Raw genomic sequence first — 15237 nt, forward strand, 5'->3', positions numbered from 1 at the left:
TTTGCTTTGTGTTTGTGCTTGTCTTTCCCAATAAGCAATATAGTTTTGTTTTGACTGTGTTGTAATTTGGTTTATCCTGATTGATTGGATGTTCTGGTCCTGAGGCTTCAGTGTGTTAGTAGAACAGGTTTGTGAACTCAGCCCCAGGACCAGCTGGATGAGGGGACTCTTTTCTTTGCTCAGCTATTTTCTTTGCTCAGTATGTTAGATGTTTCCAAAACTTAATTGCTATTTTTTTAGTTTTTATTATTAGTGGATATTGGCCTAATTCTGCCCTGCATGCATTGTTTGTAGTTTCCTCTGGACATGCAGGAGAATCTTACAGAACTCTGCATGCAGGGTTTCAATGGGGTGTTTGTCCCATTTGATGAAATCTTGTTTTGCAAGTGGACCCCACACCTCGCACCCCACATTCAATTCATTTTAGCCAATTTTAATAGGTATTTCAATTTGAATTAGCTTTTTAATGGCGTAGAATGCCCTCTCTCTCTCTCTCTCTCTCTCTCTCTCTCTCTCTCTCTCTCTCTCTCTCTCTCTCTCTCTCTGTCTCTCTGTCTCTGTCTCTCTGTCTCTGTCTCTCTCAACCTTTCTCTCTCTCTCTCTCTCTCTCTCTCTCTCTCTCTCTCTCTCTCTCTCTCTCTCTCTCTCTCTCTCTCTCTCTCTCTCTCTCTGTCTCGCTCCACCCTACTCTCTCTCTCTCTCTGTCTGTCTCTCTCTTGCTCTGCCCTACTCTCTCTCTCTCTCTCTCTCTCTCTCTCTCTCTCTCTCTCTGTCTCGCTCCACCCTACTCTCTCTCTCTCTCTCTCTCTGTCTGTCTCTCTCTTGCTCTGCCCTACTCTCTCTCTCTCTCTCTCTCTCTCTCTCTCTCTCTCTCTCTCTCTCTCTCTCTCTCTCTCTCTCTCTCTCTCTCTCTCTCTCTCTCTCTCTCTCTCTCTCTCTCTCTCTCTGTCTCGCTCCACCCTACTCTCTCTCTCTCTCTCTCTCTCTCTCTCTCTCTCTCTCTCTCTGCCCTTTTCATTACATTTTATCTGGTTCTACTTGTTTCTCCCTCTTCCTCTCCCTGATACCCGCTCCCCTGAAGTTGTATAACAACCCGGTCCGGTTTTGATGACCTGGTTTAACTCTGGCAGGCGGTAGTGGGGTTGGCTTGTGAGCGAGGAGCAGGAAGTAAGGGCGTGTCCTTGGCACGCCAACGAGGAAATGGCTTTACAGTGAGGCCAGCTGGGATCATGGAGCAGGGAAAGAGGGAGAGAGGGAGAGACGCTCCCTTCATACCCCATCCTGCCACCCAACTGTCCCCTAACTTCCCCCTGTCCCCTATCGCTGCTTGTCCTTCCATATTCCAGATCTGCGTAGCCTCTCTCCCTGGTTCATCTCTGCTGTCTGGCTGTCTAGCAGCCTCCTGCTCTGAGCCGTCTGTTTGCTCCACTGCATGCCGGGAAGCGCAAGGCCGTTGTCCTGAGATGAACTCTGTTTTTTGAGTCCCTCCTCCCCCCTCTCCACCCTCCCCTCTTAGCTCCAGTTTGGGGAGGGAGGGCTGTGTGCCACCTGGAACCTACCCATAGTCTGAGGCACTAACAGGAAAACACCCACCCACCAGACAGACACACACAGGCAGGGAATCGCCCTGCGTCTCAACCCAGACTCTGAGTCTTGCTCTCTTGTTGTTGACACAACAAACTATCTTTCATCTTATTACCTCTCTCACCCTATCTCTATATCTCTCTATATCTATATCTCTCTATCTCTATATCTCTATATCTCTGCCTCTCTGTCTCTCTGTCTCTCTCTCTGTCTCTCTCTCTGCGTCTCTGTGTCTCTCTCTCTCTCTCTCTCTCTCTCTCTCTCTCTCTCTCTCTCTCTCTCTCTCTCTCTCTCTCTCTCTCTCTCTCTCTCTCTCTCTCTCTCTCTCTCTCTCTCTCTCTCTCTCTCTCTCTCTCTCTCTCTCTCTCTCTCTCTCTCTCTCTCTCTCTCTCTCTCTCTCTCTCTCTCTCTCTCTCTCTCTCTCTCTCTCTCTCTCCGTCTCTCTGTCTCTCTCTCTCTCTCTTTCCTCTCTCTCTCTCTCTCTCTCTCTCTCTGTGTCTCTCTGTCTCTCTCTCTCTCAGTATGAGAGTGCGCTTGGAGTGTCTTTGCAAGTGTTTTTAAAATCTTAGCGCTGTACGGCAGGAAGTGATAAACTCTCGTCTGTTGAAAACACACCGCCTGTTGTCCAATTGGCTCCCTATTCCCTTTACAGTGCACTTGCACTCTAGTCCCGTATTATAGTTCACTATATCGGGAATAGGGAGCCATTTGGAGCGAACCCACAGAGATGGAGTGAGTAAGAAGAATGAGCTGTAAATGAATTGTACCTGGCTGGCTGACTGGCTGGTACCTGGCTGGCTGACTGGCTGGTACCTGGCTGACTGGCTGGCTGGTACCAAGCTGACTGGCTGGCTGGTACCAAGCTGACTGGCTGGCTGGTACCTGGCTGACTGGCTGGCTGGTACCAAGCTGACTGCCTGGCTGGTACCTGGCTGACTGGCTGGCTGGTACCAAGCTGACTGGCTGGCTGGTACCAAGCTGACTGGCTGGCTGGTACCAAGCTGACTGGCTGGTACCTGGCTGACTGGCTGGCTGGTACCAAGCTGACTGGCTGGTACCTGGCTGACTGGCAAAAATTCTGTGTCCTGCCACCTGTTGACCTATACTTCAGACTGTTTGAAGTTATGTGTAAGCAATTAAGCAGGCTAATCATATTATGATTAAGCAAAAATATGTGAGGATCTTTGTCATCGACTTGGCATCCTGGTCGGACCCCACAACAAGCACAGTACACAGACCTGTAGACTCACAGACCTGTAGACTCACAGACCTGTAGACACACAGACCTGCTCTGAGACAGCACAGTACACAGACCTGTTGACCTGGGTTCAAATAGCATTTGTCTTCTTTAAAATATATATGTACTTCGAAAATCATCTACGCTTGATTGAGGTTGTCTGGCCGGCACAATGGACCCAATCTAATAGCACCATATGGTACTCCAGGAGGGAAAATGACACTCAACGTATTTGAAAGGTAACCAACTGTATTGGAAGGGAATTGGGCAGTCCTGCCCCTGGCCTGAAGACAGGAGGAGACAGGTAGCCTCATCTCCAGCTGTTGTACAGTGTTGACTGGTATCGTGACAGTAGGACTTCTGTAGAGTGCAGTAGTAAAGGTGCTCTGAGGCAAACCTCTCTCAAGGTAATGGAGTATAATGATGGAAAGTAGGGATAACTGCCGGCTGGATTCAGAATCTACATGCAGGTTGTAACCATAGTATATTTGCCTCTTCAGGGAATCAATGCTTTCATAACATATAGTATGATAAGCTCTTGTGGTAAGCTATAAAAACAGCATTATAAACTGGGTGGTTCGAGCCCTGTATGCTGATTGGCTGACAGCCGTGGTATATCAGACCGGATACCACGGGTATGACAAAACATGCATTTTTACTGCTCTAATTACGTTGGTAGCCAGTTTATAATAGCAATAAGGCACCTCAGGGGTTTGTGGTATATGGCCAATATACCACGGCTAAGGGCTGTGTCCAGGTACTCCGCTTTGCGTTGTGCCTAAGAACAGCCCTTAGCCGTGGTATATTAGCCATATACCACACCCCCTCGGGCCTTATTGCTTAAGTACATTTACATTTACATTTAAGTCATTTAGCAGACGCTCTTATCCAGAGCGACTTACAAATTGGTGCATTCACCTTATGATATCCAGTGGAACAACCACTTTACAATAGTGCATCTAACTCTTTTAAGGGGGGGGGGGGGGGGGGGTTAGAAGGATTACTTTATCCTATCCTAGGTATTCCTTAAAGAGGTGGGGTTTCAGGTGTCTCCGGAAGGTGGTGATTGACTCCGCTGACCTGGCATCGTGAGGGAGTTTGTTCCACCATTGGGGTGCCAGAGCAGCGAACAGTTTTGACTGGGCTGAGCGGGAACTGTACTTCCTCAGAGGTAGGGAGGCGAGCAGGCCAGAGGTGGATGAACGCAGTGCCCTTGTTTGGGTGTAGGGCCTGATCAGAGCCTGAAGGTACGGAGGTGCCGTTCCCCTCACAGCTCCGTAGGCAAGCACCATGGTCTTGTAGCGGATGCGAGCTTCAACTGGAAGCCAGTGGAGAGAGCGGAGGAGCGGGGTGACGTGAGAGAACTTGGGAAGGTTGAACACCAGACGGGCTGCGGCGTTCTGGATGAGTTGTAGGGGTTTAATGGCACAGGCAGGGAGCCCAGCCAACAGCGAGTTGCAGTAATCCAGACGGGAGATGACAAGTGCCTGGATTAGGACCTGCGCCGCTTCCTGTGTGAGGCAGGGTCGTACTCTGCGAATGTTGTAGAGCATGAACCTACAGGAACGGGTCACCGCCTTGATGTTAGTTGAGAACGACAGGGTGTTGTCCAGGATCACGCCAAGGTTCTTAGCACTCTGGGAGGAGGACACAATGGAGTTGTCAACCGTGATGGCGAGATCATGGAACGGGCAGTCCTTCCCCGAGAGGAAGAGCAGCTCTGTCTTGCCGAGGTTCAGCTTGAGGTGGTGATCCGTCATCCACACTGATATGTCTGCCAGACATGCAGAGATGCGATTCGCCACCTGGTTATCAGAAGGGGGAAAGGAGAAGATTAATTGTGTGTCGTCTGCATAGCAATGATAGGAGAGACCATGTGAGGATATGACAGAGCCAAGTGACTTGGTGTATAGCGAGAATAGGAGAGGGCCTAGAACAGAGCCCTGGGGGACACCAGTGGTGAGAGCACGTGGTGCGGAGACAGATTCTCGCCACGCCACCTGGTAGGAGCGACCTGTCAGGTAGGACGCAATCCAAGCGTGGGCCGCGCCAGAGATGCCCAACTCGGAGAGGGTGGAGAGGAGGATCTGATGGTTCACAGTATCAAAGGCAGCCGATAGGTCTAGAAGGATGAGAGCAGAGGAGAGAGAGTTAGCTTTAGCAGTGCGGAGCGCCTCCGTGACACAGAGAAGAGCAGTCTCAGTTGAATGACTAGTCTTGAAACCTGACTGATTTGGATCAAGAAGGTCATTCTGAGAGAGATAGCAGGAGAGCTGGCCAAGGACGGCACGTTCAAGAGTTTTGGAGAGAAAAGAAAGAAGGGATACTGGTCTGTAGTTGTTGACATCGGAGGGATTGAGTGTAGGTTTTTTCAGAAGGGGTGCAACTCTCGCTCTCTTGAAGACGGAAGGGACGTAGCCAGCGGTCAAGGATGAGTTGATGAGCGAGGTGAGGTAAGGGAGAAGGTCTCCGGAAATGGTCTGGAGAAGAGAGGAGGGGATAGGGTCAAGCGGGCAGGTTGTTGGGCGGCCGGCCGTCACAAGACGTGAGATTTCATCTGGAGAGAGAGGGGAGAAAGAGGTCAAAGCACAGGGTAGGGCAGTGTGAGCAGAACCAGCGGTGTCGTTTGACTTAGCAAACGAGGATCGGATGTCGTCGACCTTCTTTTCAAAATGGTTGACGAAGTCATCCGCAGAGAGGGAGGGGGGGTGGGAGGAGGATTCAGGAGGGAGGAGAAGGTGGCAAAGAGCTTCCTAGGGTTAGAGGCAGATGCTTGGAATCTAGAGTGGTAGAAAGTGGCTTTAGCAGCAGAGACAGAAGAGGAGAATGTAGAGAGGAGGGAGTGAAAGGATGCCAGGTCCGCAGGGAGGCGAGTTTTCCTCCATTTCTGCTCGGCTGCCCGGAGCCCGGTTCTGTGAGCTCGCAATGAGTCGTCGAGCCACGGAGCACATACTATATACTATAGGAGGGGAGGACCGAGCCGGCCTGGAGGATAGGGGACATAGAGAGTCAAAGGATGCAGAAAGGGAGGAGAGGAGGGTTGAGGAGGCAGAATCAGGAGATAGGTTGGAGAAGGTTTGAGCAGAGGGAAGAGATGATAGGATGGAAGAGGAGAGAGTAGCGGGGGAGAGAGAGCGAAGGTTGGGACGGCGCGATACCATCCGAGTGGTGCAGTGTGGGAAGTGTTGGATGAGAGCGAGAGGGAGAAGGATACAAGGTAGTGGTCGGAGACTTGGAGGGGAGTTGCAATGAGATTAGTGGAAGAACAGCATCTAGTAAAGATGAGGTCAAGCGTATTGCCTGCCTTATGAGTAGGGGGGAAGGTGAGAGGGTGAGGTCAAAAGAGGAGAGGAGTGGAAAGAAGGAGGCAGAGAGGAATGAGTCAAAGGTAGACGTGGGGAGGTTAAAGTCACCCAGAACTGTGAGAGGTGAGCCATCCTCAGGAAAGGAACTTATCAAGGCGTCAAGCTCATTGATGAACTCTCCAAGGGAACCTGGAGGGCGATAAATGATAAGGATGTTAAGCTTGAAAGGGCTGGTAACTGTGACAGCATGGAATTCAAAGGAGGCGATAGACAGATGGGTCAGGGGAGAAAGAGAGAATGTCCACTTGGGAGAGATGAGGATCCCAGTGCCACCACCCCGCTGACCAGAAGCTCTCGGGGTGTGCGAGAACACGTGGGCAGACGAGGAGAGAGCAGTAGGAGTAGCAGTGTTATCTGTGGTAATCCATGTTTCCGTCAGTGCCAAGAAGTCGAGGGACTGGAGGGAAACATAGGCTGAGATGAACTCTGCCTTGTTGGCCGCAGATCGGCAGTTCCAGAGGCTGCCGGAGACCTGGAACTCCACGTGGGTCGTGCGCGCTGGGACCACCAGGTTAGAGTGGCAGCGGCCACGCGGTGTGAAGCGTTTGTATGGTCTGTGCAGAGAGGAGAGAAGAGGGATAGACAGACACATAGTTGACAGGCTACAGAAGAGGCTACGCTAATGCAAAGGAGATTGGAATGACAAGTAGACTACACGTCTCGAATGTTCAGAAAGTTAAGCTTACGTTGCAAAAAATCTTATTGACTAAAATGATAGTTGGCTAGCTGGCTAGCTAGCAGTGTTGCTAGCAGTGTTGACTAGGTAGGAGAACGGCGGCGCTAGCTAACGGCGGCGCTAGCTAACCTCGATAATTACTCGATAATTACTCTAAACTACACAATTATCTTAGATACAAAGACAGCAAAGACAACTATGTAGCTAGCTAACACTACACTAATCAAGTCGTTCCGTTGTAATGTAATAGTTCCTACAGTGCTGCTATTCGGTAGAAGTTAGCAAAAAATCTTATTGACTAAAATGATAGTTGGCTAGCTGGCTAGCTAGCAGTGTTGCTAGCAGTGTTGACTAGGTAGGAGAACGGCGGCGCTAGCTAACCTCGATAATTACTCGATAATTACTCTAAACTACACAATTATCTTAGATACAAAGACAGCAAAGACAACTATGTAGCTAGCTAACACTACACTAATCAAGTCGTTCCGTTGTAATGTAATAGTTTCTACAGTGCTGCTATTCGGTAGAAGTTAGCTAGCTGGCTAGCTAGCAGCTAGCAGTGTTGACTACGTTAGAAGGACGAAAATAGCTGGCTAGCTAACCTCGATAATTACTCTAAACTACACAATTATCTTTGATACAAAGACGGCTATGTAGCTAGCTAAGAAAAAAAATTGCTAAGATCAAACAAATCAAACCGTTGTACTGTAATGAAATGAAATGTAATACTACCTGTGGAGCGAAGCGAAATGCGACTACTCGCTCCAACCCGGAAGTAGGGAGACCTTGTAAATGTATTGTAATGTTTTTAAAATGGTATAAACTGCCTTAATTTTACTGGACCGCAGGAAGAGTAGCAGCAGCTAATGGGGATCCATAATAAATGCTACAATAGTATAGTATATAGTATGTGTGAGCAGTTCCCACATGAAGAAATACTATAGTATACTATGGTATAAATACTATAGTATTCACTGTAGTGTTTTTGCAGTATTTACTGTAGTATATTGTAGCATTTACTGTAGTATACTGTAGCATTTACTGTAGTATACTGTAGTATTTACTATAGACTAGTTGGTTCATTAGGAACAGAAACAACATGCCCTAACCATGAGGCAAAACAGATGAGGTTGGCTTAGATTGTTGACAACATGTAAGCTATATTTTGTCTCCAATATTTATTGAAAACATAAATACATTTGCACAATGACCACTTGTTGTCTCTCAAATACATTGTTACATTTGTTGGTTAGCTAGCTAGCGAATTTGAGCCATATTAGCATTGACATGAAATCCGTCAAAACAGCTCAAATCAAGACATGGTGTCAATAAGATGAAACGAGCTGAAACGAGTCCCTTACGATTCCCCACATGGCAGTTTGTTGTCGTTCATGCTAGTAGTCTGGCCATCCATGCTAGTAGTCTGGCCATCCATGCTAGTAGTCTGGCCATCCATGCTAGTAGTCTGGCCATCCATGCTAGTAGTCTGGCCATCCATGCTAGTAGTCTGGCCATCCATGCTAGTAGTCTGGCCATCCATGCTAGTAGTCTGGCCATCCAGAACCACAACACCAGGCTGAATCTGCTGCATGGAAGCGCGCACATCGGTTTCCTGACTTTGTCAGCCAACCTATCTATAGTGTTTTTGTTTTATTGTCTGTGACATAGAACTGGAGGCTTTCTCCTTGAGGAAACCTACTGGAGAAATACTAAAGAGCAGGTTTTTAAAAGGTTTTCCATAACCTGTAGGTAGGTAGGTCTGAACAGAGAGGTCAGAGCTTCTGCTCTTTTCTATAACCTGTAGGGAACACAATATATGGTGTGTACTTGGCATGTAGGTTTCTCACTTATGGGTGGCATAAATTGGGATACGGGTGGGAATGGAATGGACAGGGTATATGCAAAATAAATACTGTAGTATTTAATAGAGTTTTTTTTAAATGTAGTGGTTTTGCAGACTGTAGTATTTTTGCAGACATTACTGCTGTATTTACTACAGTTTATTTTCCGGATAATACTATAGTATTTACTATTGTATTCTACAGTATACCACAACATTATACAGTAAGTACTACACATGATCGAGGGATACTACTGTACACTGTGTAGTATAGTATTCTACAGTATACTACAGTTTACTACAGAAATCTATAGTAAGTACAGTAGTATTCTATTGTCAACTGTAGTATTTCTTCATGTGGGTTGAAAGGAGATTGAACCAAGGGCAGGTTTTATTAGTTTCACCAGTCTTCTGATAAATGCAACATTGTTGTTGTGATAATGGCAATAGCTGGAAATCCTTATTAGGAATTCTGAGGAAACAGATGTTTTGGGTAGTAGGATGTCTAGAAACACATCTGAGTGTTCTGCATGACGTTGTCACTGTTATTTAGACAGCGTCCTTACCTCACCTTACCATCTCTCTCTCTCTCTCTCTCTCTCTCTCTCTCTCTCTCTCTCTCTCTCTCTCTCTCTCTCTCTCTCTCTCTCTCTCTCTCTCTCTCTCTCTCTCTTCTCTCTCTTTTTTTCTATTCTCTCTCTCATCTCTCTCTTCTCTCTATATTTTCTCTCTTCTCTCTCTCTCCTCTCTCTTCTTTATCTTCTCTTCTCTAACTTATCTCTCTCTCTTCTCTCCTCTTCTCTCTCTCCACTCTCCCTCTTCTCTCTCTAGAACGTGACAATCAGGAGGCGAGGATCACAGAGATCCATAGGATCGTCCACTGGCTCCCAGAGAAGAACCGGCAGATGCTGGACCTGCTTACGAAACACTTGGCAAAGTAGGTTTGGTTTAGGCCCACTCCCCTGGGGTCTCCCATGTACTGTGTTACAAATCCTCCTGCCTGTACCGCGCTGACGGCCATGACCACAACTGACTCCCAAATGCACCCTATTCCTTATGTAGTGCACTATTTAGGGAATAGGGTGTCCATTTTGGATGCAGACCATGTTACAAATCCCCCACCCAGGCCTGTAAGAGGATTGGCTTGGTAATGAACTCAGGACTGTAGTGTTGACACCAGTAATGGCTCCTAACTTTCCCCTGTGTTCCTCCTCTACACCACCACCGAAAAACAACACACGTCATTAGTTTGGTCGCCAGACTCATCCTCTTCTTCTGGGTATTGTTGTCCAATGCAGGCGGTGCAGTTTGCCATCTGTCTTTCTCAATACCATGTCAGAGTGACGATAGGTTACTATCAGAGGCAGGCAGCAGAGTTAAAACTCTTACCCTATTTATTGTTGTCCAACATGCTGAGAGAGGATTATGGGTAATCCTAAACCGGTCGTCATGGTTTAGATTTAACTAACATACACTATGTCTATGTACATTTATTTTTACATTTCATGTGCCGTCACATACGAGATGGTACATCCTGAAATCGGAAATGACAGTGTTTTTATAGGAATGGGCAGATGTTGGATAATGACAGTGTTTGACCCCAGCTAAAAGAAGGGCTTGACTTGGTTGGCATGTGCACTATGATGCAGCAGGGTTGTTCCACCAATTTGCTGCCTTTTGAGAAGTGTAACGTGGTAAAAAATTCATAGAAAAATGAACATTAACATTCTGTCATAAAGTGCACATGTTCAACCTCATCAAAATATATAGTACCTGCCTGTTAAAGGCCCAGTGCTGTGTTTTATATCATACTGTACAGCAGCTGATGAAACTAACACTGTAAAAGTGAGAGAATAAAATGTGATCAGTGTTATTTCCTTATAGCTGGTTGAAAATATAGTCTACACAGCATTTTCCGATCAGCAGGTTTGCATGGGCGGGAGTTTTGGATTTCTATGGTGACATCACCATACGGTAAATTGGTTAATAGACCAGTAACGAAGAGAGTACCAAACCTCTCTGCCAGTTTTTCCCTCCCCACTCAGACAACACCCAGACACTACTAGCAAAATTCTTGCTTGAGAAATAGTTTTTTGCTTTAAAGCTATTTATGCCCAATTTTAACGGAAGTCTATTACAGTAAGGTACTTAATTGTTACACAGAAATTCTATGATATTGATATAAAAACTGCTGCATTGGGTCTTTAAGTGCCAAATAAAGTAACATAGTTGACGATTTCTTCTTAAATCACCCATAAATCCCCTTGTGACAGGGGGAATGGAAGCTTGTTGTGTGCAACAGGGAGTGGCAATTGAATGCAAGCTTCACAACATTTTTTAAATTGTTCAAACATTTTCAAGCCTGTCTGTCTATGGGTAACAGGGTTGACGTGTTATTCTAGCCTGTCTGTCTATGGGTAACAGGGTTGACGTGTTATTCTAGCCTGTCTGTCTATGGGTAACAGGGTTGACGTGTTATTCTAGCCTGTCTGTCTATGGGTAACAGGGTTGATGTGTTATTCTAGCCTGTCTGTCTATGGGTAACAGGGTTGACGTGTTATTCTAGCCTGTCTGTCTATGGGTAACAGGGTTGATGTGTTATTCTAGCCTGTCTGTCTATGGGTAACAGGGTTGACGTGTTATTCTAGCCTGTCTGTCTATGGGTAACAGGGTTGACGTGTTATTCTAGCCTGTCTGTCTATGGGTAACAGGGTTGATGTGTTATTCTAGCCTGTCTGTCTATGGGTAACAGGGTTGACGTGTTATTCTAGCCTGTCTGTCTGTGGGTAACAGGGTTGACGTGTTATTCTAGCCTGTCTGTCTATGGGTAACAGGGTTGACGTGTTATTCTAGCCTGTCTGTCTATGGGTAACAGGGTTGACGTGTTATTCTAGCCTGTCTGTCTATGGGTAACAGGGTTGACGTGTTATTCTAGCCTGTCTGTCTATGGGTAACAGGGTTGACGTGTTATTCTAGCCTGTCTGTCTATGGGTAACAGGGTTGATGTGTTATTCTAGCCTGTCTGTCTATGGGTAACAGGGTTGACGTGTTATTCTAGCCTGTCTGTCTATGGGTAACAGGGTTGACGTGTTATTCTAGCCTGTCTGTCTATGGGTAACAGGGTTGACGTGTTATTCTAGCCTGTCTGTCTATGGGTAACAGGGTTGACGTGTTATTCTAGCCTGTCTGTCTATGGGTAACAGGGTTGACGTGTTATTCTAGCCTGTCTGTCTATGGGTAACAGGGTTGACGTGTTATTCTAGCCTGTCTGTCTATGGGTAACAGGGTTGACGTGTTATTCTAGCCTGTCTGTCTATGGGTAACAGGGTTCACGTGTTATTCTAGCCTGTCTGTCTATGGGTAACAGGGTTGACGTGTTATTCTCACCCTGTCTGTCTGTGGGTAACAGGGTTGACGTGTTATTCTAGCCTGTCTGTCTATGGGTAACAGGGTTGACGTGTCCTAGTCTATGGGTAACAGGGTTGACGTGTTATTCTAGCCTGTCTGTCTATGGGTAACAGGGTTGACGTGTTATTCTAGCCTGTCTGTCTATGGGTAACAGGGTTGACGTGTTATTCTAGCCTGTCTGTCTATGGGTAACAGGGTTGACGTGTTATTCTAGCCTGTCTGTCTATGGGTAACAGGGTTGACGTGTTATTCTAGCCTGTCTGTCTATGGGTAACAGGGTTGACGTGTTATTCTAGCCTGTCTGTCTATGGGTAACAGGGTTGACGTGTTATTCTAGCCTGTCTGTCTATGGGTAACAGGGTTGACGTGTTATTCTAGCCTGTCTGTCTATGGGTAACAGGGTTGACGTGTTATTCTAGCCTGTCTGTCTATGGGTAACAGGGTTGACGTGTTATTCTAGCCTGTCTGTCTATGGGTAACAGGTGTTACGCTCCACCTGCTCAGGTTTACACCACAAAACACCAGAAAATGACAAACTGCATTTACTCTATGATTTGACTATTAGATGTTTAATGTTAGATGTTTAAATTAGATGACTATTAGATGTTTAAAGTTCCACCATATTAAAACAAGAGTTCAGTTCACGTAACAGGGTTGACCTTAAAACGAGGGACAGACGTAAATGAATCACTAACCACATGAAATAAATAATGATCTTCAAAAATGACTGTCGAAGCAACAAAATAACTAAGGCTGAATGAAGTGGGTTAAAATCTTCCTAGAAGTGACACAGGGTTGACGGAGGGACACTTTGGCACTTTAGCAAGCCTTTATTCATATTCATAAAAAAATCTGATTTATTGAATTTTCCATGTGGCCTATATTAAAGGGCGCTTCATTAAATATAACAGCCTTTTAAAATTCAATATTGGTGCACAATTTCTATTTAAAATATCAAAGGGACACAAAAGTCAGTCATTTGGTGGAACGACCCAGCAGTGTTTGTCACTCAGAAAGTAGCAACACCATGCAACACTAACACTGGACAGGGCCAAAGAGAAAAATAATTTTTTTGATGGAGTTTAGCTGATATCAGCAGTGCAAAACTCCCATTTGCGATTTTACTTTGATTGGGGAGAATGTGTGTCCTCAATATGAATACGAGCCAACTGGCATTAGTGAGATGTGTCACAATGAATCAATGATTTATACTGCACCCCAAATGGAACCCCATGCTCTTATAGCACACTAGCAGGACACATCTTTAAAGTGCGGCAGGTAGCCTAGCGGTTAAGAGCATTGGGCCAATAACAGAACGGTTGCTGGTTCGAATCCCCGAGCTGACTAGGTGAAAAATCGGGCGATGTACCCTTGAGCAAGGCATTTAACTCTAACTGCTCATGTAAGTCACTCTGGATAAGAGCGGCTGCTAAAAGACTCAAATGTAAATGTAAAGTCTCTCACACATCTTTCCTCGCTCCCCCCCCACCCTTACCTCACGACCCCCCCCAGTGTGGCCAGTCACCACCAGCAGAACCTGATGACTGTGGCCAACCTGGGGGTGGTGTTCGGCCCCACTCTGCTGAGGCCGCAGGAAGAGACTGTGGCAGCCATCATGGACATCAAGTTCCAGAACATCGTGGTGGAGATCCTCATCGAGAACCACGAGAGGGTGAGTCAGTCACTGAGGGATCTCAAAGAGAGAAGTTCTGTTCAAAACAATCCAACACCTTATCTTATCTCTCTTACCTGGATGACAGGGTTAGTCTCCAAGTCCCACATTGGCCCCTGGCGGATAATGGGGCCGTTGGAGGGAGGGAGGGAGAGACCAGAGCTGTAATCTGGTTAGCCAGGGTGGAGGAGTATTTATCACTAAGTGTGTCTGTGAAAACTAATGATCCACTTTTACTTGAGCAGCGATTGATTCTGAGATTCATCTGCCCCAGACTTTTGATTTAATTATCTGAATGGAATGTTGTCAGAGGAATGGAGGCTGCCAGACACAGTGTTGGGAAAAGAAGCATCCTTGTCATAATGCTGATAACATTTCTGAATACCTGAAGCATTATGAGAGTGGCATGGTATTAAGTATGTGGACACCCACTCCCTTACTGAAGAGCTCAGTGACTTTCAACGTGGCACCGTCATACACTACATCCCCAAAAGTATATGGACATCGACTCGTCGAACATATCATTCCAAAATCATGGACGTCCTATGACGGTGCCACGTTGAAAGTCAATGAGCTCTTCAGTAAGGCCATTCTACTGCCAATGTTTGTCTATGGAGATTGCATGGCTGTGTGCTCGATTGTATACACCTGTCAGCAATGGGTGTGGCTGAAATAGCCGTATCCACTAATTTGAAGGTGTGTTCACATACTTCTGTATATATAGTGTAGGATGCCACCTTTCCAAGTCAATTAGTTACATTTCTGCCCTGCTAGCAGCTTCCCCGGTCAACTGTAAGTGATGTTATTGTAAAGTGGAAACATCTAGGAGCAATAACGGCTCAGCCGCGAAGTGGTAGGCCACACAACCTCACAGAACGGGACCACCAAGTGCTGATGTGCGTGGCGCGCATAAATTGTCTCTCCTCGGTTGCAACACTCACTACCGAGTTCCAAACTGCCTCTGGAAGCAACGTCAGAGCAAGAACTGTTTGCCGGAAGCTTCATGAAATGTGTTTCCATGGCCGAGCAGCCGCACACAAGCCTAAGATCACCATGTGCAATGCCAAGCTTCGACTGGAGTGGTGTAAAGCTCGCCGCCATTGGACACTGGAGCAGGGAAACGCGTTCTCTGGAGTGATGAATCACGCTTCACCATCTGGCAGTTCGACGGACGAATCTGGGTTTGGATGAGCCAGGAGAACGCTACCTGCCCGAATGCATAGTGCCAACTGTAAAGTTTGGTGGAGGAGGAGTAATAATGGTCTGGGGCTGTTTTTCATGGTTCGGGCTCGACCCCTTAAGACTTCCCTTCACTGGACCTAACACTACGGCATACAATGACATTCTAGATGAATCTGTGCTTCCAATTTTGTGGCAACAGTTTGGGGAAGGCCTTTTCTGGTTTCAGCATGACATTGCTGCATGCACAAAGCGAGGTCCATACAGAAATGACTT

General features: G+C 46.5%; 1 protein-coding gene across 5 annotated transcripts in view; it reads left to right on the forward strand.

Annotated features, from left to right (window-relative positions):
* LOC139537783 (rho GTPase-activating protein 26-like) overlaps positions 1-15237 on the forward strand; it is a 139253-nt gene that overhangs the window by 95767 nt on the left and 28249 nt on the right. For all 5 annotated transcript variants that reach the window (XM_071339557.1, XM_071339554.1, XM_071339555.1 and 2 more), the window contains exons 17-18: positions 9534-9639; positions 13623-13782. In XM_071339557.1, coding sequence (XP_071195658.1) covers positions 9534-9639; positions 13623-13782 — 266 coding nt within the window. The remainder of the gene's footprint in view (positions 1-9533; positions 9640-13622; positions 13783-15237) is intronic.

The sequence above is a fragment of the Salvelinus alpinus genome, chromosome 13, assembly GCF_045679555.1.
Source record: "Salvelinus alpinus chromosome 13, SLU_Salpinus.1, whole genome shotgun sequence".
NCBI lineage: Eukaryota > Metazoa > Chordata > Actinopteri > Salmoniformes > Salmonidae > Salvelinus > Salvelinus alpinus.